We start from the raw sequence: 4,938 nt of genomic DNA on the forward strand, positions 1-4,938 counted from the left end.
TCGCCTAGCGCGGGGGAGGCGGCCGCGGTCCGCGGCGAGCAGGAGTATCTCGTCGCGCATTCAGATTCGACGAACTTTATTTATTAATATCTCAAAAACTATTGTGAAGATCGCAAAATGGTAGAGGACTTTTTTGTTCAGTTTGCTCCAATCTACTTGCCCAAGAGCGCTTTATCATTGAGTAGCGGACACCCTGTATATTTGTTATAATTTATTCGAAAAGTTATATTTTTAAAGTAAATTTGCTGTTTCAATAATATAAATTAGATCTCATGAATTATTTTATTTCTTTGTCTTTAAGTCTTTGTCACAATATGAATCCGATACTATAATAAGTCAGTATAAAGCACTTGTGTGTAGAAGCGAACATATGATTTCATTTATAATGATAACATGATAATACTTACTGACATATGATCAATAGGTTTGCCATCATCGTTATATTTGAACAACATATTGTTTATGAAAAAATCACCATGATTAATAACATTAAATTCATCTTCATTCAGCTTGACTGCATCTATTCCCACTTGGTACATGTGATCAGCGAGTTTAGCAATTTTTTCCGAGTATCTTTAGCAATAAAAATTACGTAAACTTAAAATTACACAAAATTATAATTATTTTGTTAATCTTTATTTCGCTAACTTCTATTTTATTAAAATTCTGTAAAAACCATATAAATATTTATTCTAAACAGTGAAGGTTGCCCTGTAATATTCTGATTCAATTAAGAATTGAGACCGAAAGTAACAACGCGCATTTTGTAGAACTTGAAAAATGTATATAAAAATTACATGAAATTTGAGCACCAAAATTCTGTCATTACCATCATTGGCATATCTCACGAATTTAATTGTTAAACATTGTATACAGTCGGAAATATACAGGATGTCTGTTACTCAATGGTAAAACGCCCGTGGGCAGATAGAGTGGGCCAAACTGAACAAAAAAGTCCTCTATCATTTTGCGATCTTCGCAATAGTTATCGAGATATTAATTTATAAAGATTACCAAATCTGAACACACGGCGAGATACGCCGCGGACCGCGGTCGTCTGGCGCGACGCATGGTGAGGGTAATTGATTTACAATTAGCTATGCCACTACGCGATCGCCTAGTGCGCAGCGCAGGGTAGGGGTAATCCATTACCGCGCGCTAGACAATTAATTACCCTCACCACGCGTCGCGCGTTTGGTGATCGCGGTCCGCGGTGGGCAGACGTATCTCGCCGTTCGTTCAAATGCGACGATCTTTATAAAATAATATCTCAATAATTATTGCAAAAATTGCAAAATGATACAAGACTTTACTGTTCAGTTTGGTTTATTTTACCTGCCCACGAGCGCTTTACCATTGAGTAGCGCTGTATACACAGGGTGTCCCAAAACTTTTAATTAATATTTTAAGACGTGAAAGAGAATAAAATTTTGAACTAAAAATTCTTTTATCAATTTTGATTTAGACCATTTTATTTACAGAGTTATTAACAAATAAAGTTAATCAATCAGATCGCGCTTAGCTAGAGTACGCATGCATGCCGTGCGGCTCTTTGCGCTTACTTCTCTCGATTAAAATTTTATTCTGATTTTTCATATAATTAAGTAAATAAATTATGTAATTTATTCTTTCTTATTTATTTATTTGTGTGTTTATTTATTTATTTATCTATCTTATTTATTGATTTATTCATTTACTTATTTATATGAAAAATTAAAATAAAATTTTATTCGAGAGAAGTAAGCGCAGAGAGCCGTACGGTATGTTATGCTCCTGCGTACACCAGTTAAGCGCGATCTGATTGATTAACTTTATTCGTTATAATAACTCTGTAAATAATGGTCTGACAAATAACTCTACTTTTCCATGACTCGCCGAATTTAATGAAACTTGGTATACTTCTAGAGTAGCCAAAAATAAGACACACATTTTTTTTTATATCTGCAATGATGCAAGTTTAAAGGTGCACCCCTTATAATGATAAACACGAGTATTTAATTTTTTGCATTTTAATTCATTGTATTAGAGCTATACTTACTAGTACTTTTTCTCGCTCTTTGCCGAACCCAGAAATAACTGACGAGGAGGTGGCAAAAGTCTATTTCCATTTAGTTTTTTTGTTTTTGTTTTTTATTATTTTTTAAACATTTTTTACGTTTTTATAAATTTTTCTTCATTGTTACACGTTATTTTTCACCTATATCTATTTTTTCTTTTTTATTCTATATACTCTTTACAGAAATGATATTGAACTGAATTGTAAAAATATTGACTGTAAGTCACAAACTGTTGAATTTGTTGATTGGGTTAATATGTTTTCCCTTCTCTCCACCTTCAGTCGCTTGTTCATAATCAGTCATCTTCTTTTAGATTTATAAAGTTTAAATATTCGTGGTACAAAAGTGGATATTTGCAAGAGAAACCACTTGATTTTGATAATCCCATAGATTAATGTTTCAAAAATTGTGAAACTAATCGCTCATTTATATGTAATAATGTTTATCACTATAAGGGATAGTTTGCACCCTTAAAATTGCAACATTGCAGATTAAAAAAAATACGTGTGTCTTATTTTTGGCTACTTTATTAAATGCAGTGAGTCACGGAAAGGTAGGGTTACTTGTGAGCCAAAATTGGTAAAGAAACTTATAGTTCAAAATTTTATTATATTTCACGCCTTCAAATATTAATTAAGAGTTTTAAGACATCCTGTATATAGTGTAGCATGTTTACAATTATTATTCTCTGATATTTTCAATCTTTTCATAGCACTTATCTTGAGTCATAAGTCTTACTTTTTCACTTCTGGCCAGTTTGTTATCTCGTCTGCTAAAGCTTTAGTACTCATAATGAAACAATCTTTTAATTCCTGCGGGTGCTGATTGTTAAATACTCCTTTTGGATACATCTCTTTGTACTTTGGTTCCTAAAATATTAAATTAATAATTTATTACACACGAACATTAATGTTCAGCCGTTTGATTAAATCATAAATTATTAATATAAGTTTATAATGCGGAAAGAAACGTCATATAGTAGATAAGGCTGTAAAAAAATCTTCTATAATAATTTCAATGGTATACAATTTCTACACAATTTTAGAGCAGAGATTTTTTTGAGAAATTTACGAGATGGATTATTGTTCAATAGAATTTTTAGTATCTCAATTTTAAATTATGATTTTACAAAAGTAAATGACTTTATTGGTTATAATTTGTTGGGCATATACAGCTATTCCATTAAACTAAAAATTTTTTCTTTTTAAGTAAGTATATTTATTATTATTATACTTTAATTTATTATACTTTAAAAATCAAATTCTTTAATTTCGAAAGTATTTGATTTTTCTTACCAAGAGAATAATCTGATATATATTTTATGTAAATTGCAGTTTTCCTTTTAATAATAAATTCTTTTCAAATTGTTTTTTTTTGACTAAATGCCAAAGTGTTTTAATATAGAATAAAGGATGTCGAACTTTTATTAAAACGGTTATTTTACCAAACATTTCTGTTGCATCACTCATCAAAATTAAAAGTCCCATTCGATTGTATCAAATAGCTGCGAAATATACTATTACGCACGTTTTATGATGTACGACTGTACATATCTGTTGTATTAGAGATTAGTAGCAATGCCACCATGATATTTGTTCTTGGGTGAATTTTGATACGTAACAATTAATGTATGCAATATAATTCTTCTCTATAATATAACACGTATTAGCTCTCATGAATCTTCCATGACTATTTATTACGTAATTTACTTGATATTATAATTTACTGAAGTTTTAAATGCAACATTTAATACACAACAGTTGCTAAGTTTTATTTTTCCATATAACAGATTATTTCAAAATTTTAAACTATAGTTCGTTATTCATAATTATATAAACATTTATTTATAATATACGTAAGCAGCAGCACTCAGCTGAAGCTTATATGTTCCTTTAACTATATGTTTAAACTAACTATATCTGAATCGTACATAAGATTTGTGTCTTATATATTTGTGTCAAAAAGGCCGTAGCCGAATAAGGAGGGACGATCTGCCCTCGCGTCATCATGACCCTTTTTTACAGTTTAGTTGTTTCATCAATATCAGTTAAATTTTACCAAACATTAGCCCTTAATATTCAACCATTGAGAAATAAAAATAAAAATTTCAAAAAAATTTATATCTTTTAAACGGCTCAATCAATTTTCATAAAAAAAATATATGTTGTAGATGTAGACAAATACATTTGTAAAACAATTTCGAAGATTTTTTAAGGCCAGAAACATTGTAAAAAAAAATAAAATATTTTTATTTATTTTTTTTAGCTATCTTATCGGTCTTGTACCACTACAATTTTGCCGTAAAATTATTAGATGCTATCCTATAACATATAATTTTTTCAAATTTTTGAAATGCATACTTGATACTTAAAAAAAAATTTTCTTTTCCAATTTTTTTAACCATCTTATCGAACCAATACCATAACGAAATTTTTTTTGTGAAATTGTTGGATGCTATTCTACAACATATATTTTTTTTAAATGTTTGAAATACTTGATACTTAAAAAAAAAATTCTTTTCCTGATTTTTTAAAAATCATCTTATCGGTCCACTACGAAGAGCTAACTCAATTTTTAACACATAACTTAAGAAATGTATAATTGAACATGTATAATTGAAAATGTATAATTGAAATGTATAATTGCGATAACGTCTAAGAGCATTGATTGTGCTCTGGATTGCCAACGCTTAGGGACGCTTTTCGTAATCGTCCTGAGGCTGATCGAGATGGATCCCGACAACGTTTAAGAAATATTCAAAATATTCCTTCGCGATTCACATGTGAGTTTTTAAATAAATATATAAGTATTGCACAAGAACCATCAGAGAGAGAATAATGAAATCATGTTTCATATATTTTCAAAATCGTAGATCAATATC

The 4,938-nt window shown here is 29.6% G+C and overlaps 1 protein-coding gene across 1 annotated transcript; it reads right to left on the reverse strand.

Annotated features, from left to right (window-relative positions):
* Positions 1-365: 365 nt before the first annotated feature.
* Positions 366-2,922, reverse strand: LOC105460465. The gene is made up of 2 exons (XM_011706919.1): positions 2,796-2,922; positions 366-573 (listed from the first exon to the last, which is right to left on the reverse strand). The coding sequence occupies exons 1-2, from the start codon at positions 2,906-2,908 to the stop codon at positions 381-383; spliced, it is 306 nt and encodes a 101-aa protein (XP_011705221.1). The 5' UTR covers positions 2,909-2,922; the 3' UTR covers positions 366-380.
* Positions 2,923-4,938: the final 2,016 nt, after the last annotated feature.

This window comes from Wasmannia auropunctata, unplaced genomic scaffold (assembly GCF_000956235.1).
Source record: "Wasmannia auropunctata unplaced genomic scaffold, wasmannia.A_1.0 LD321406.1, whole genome shotgun sequence".
Classification (NCBI taxonomy): Eukaryota; Metazoa; Arthropoda; class Insecta; order Hymenoptera; family Formicidae; genus Wasmannia; species Wasmannia auropunctata.

Bases quoted from the DNA above. Each gene is read 5' to 3' on its own strand.
- LOC105460465 (XM_011706919.1), bottom strand. From the start codon at position 2,908: ATGTATCCAAAAGGAGTATTTAACAATCAGCACCCGCAGGAATTAAAA. The intron at 574-2,795 runs GTAAGACTTATG...TTATTGCTAAAG, and splicing joins AACTGGCCAGAAGTGAAAAA to ATACTCGGAAAAAATTGCTA.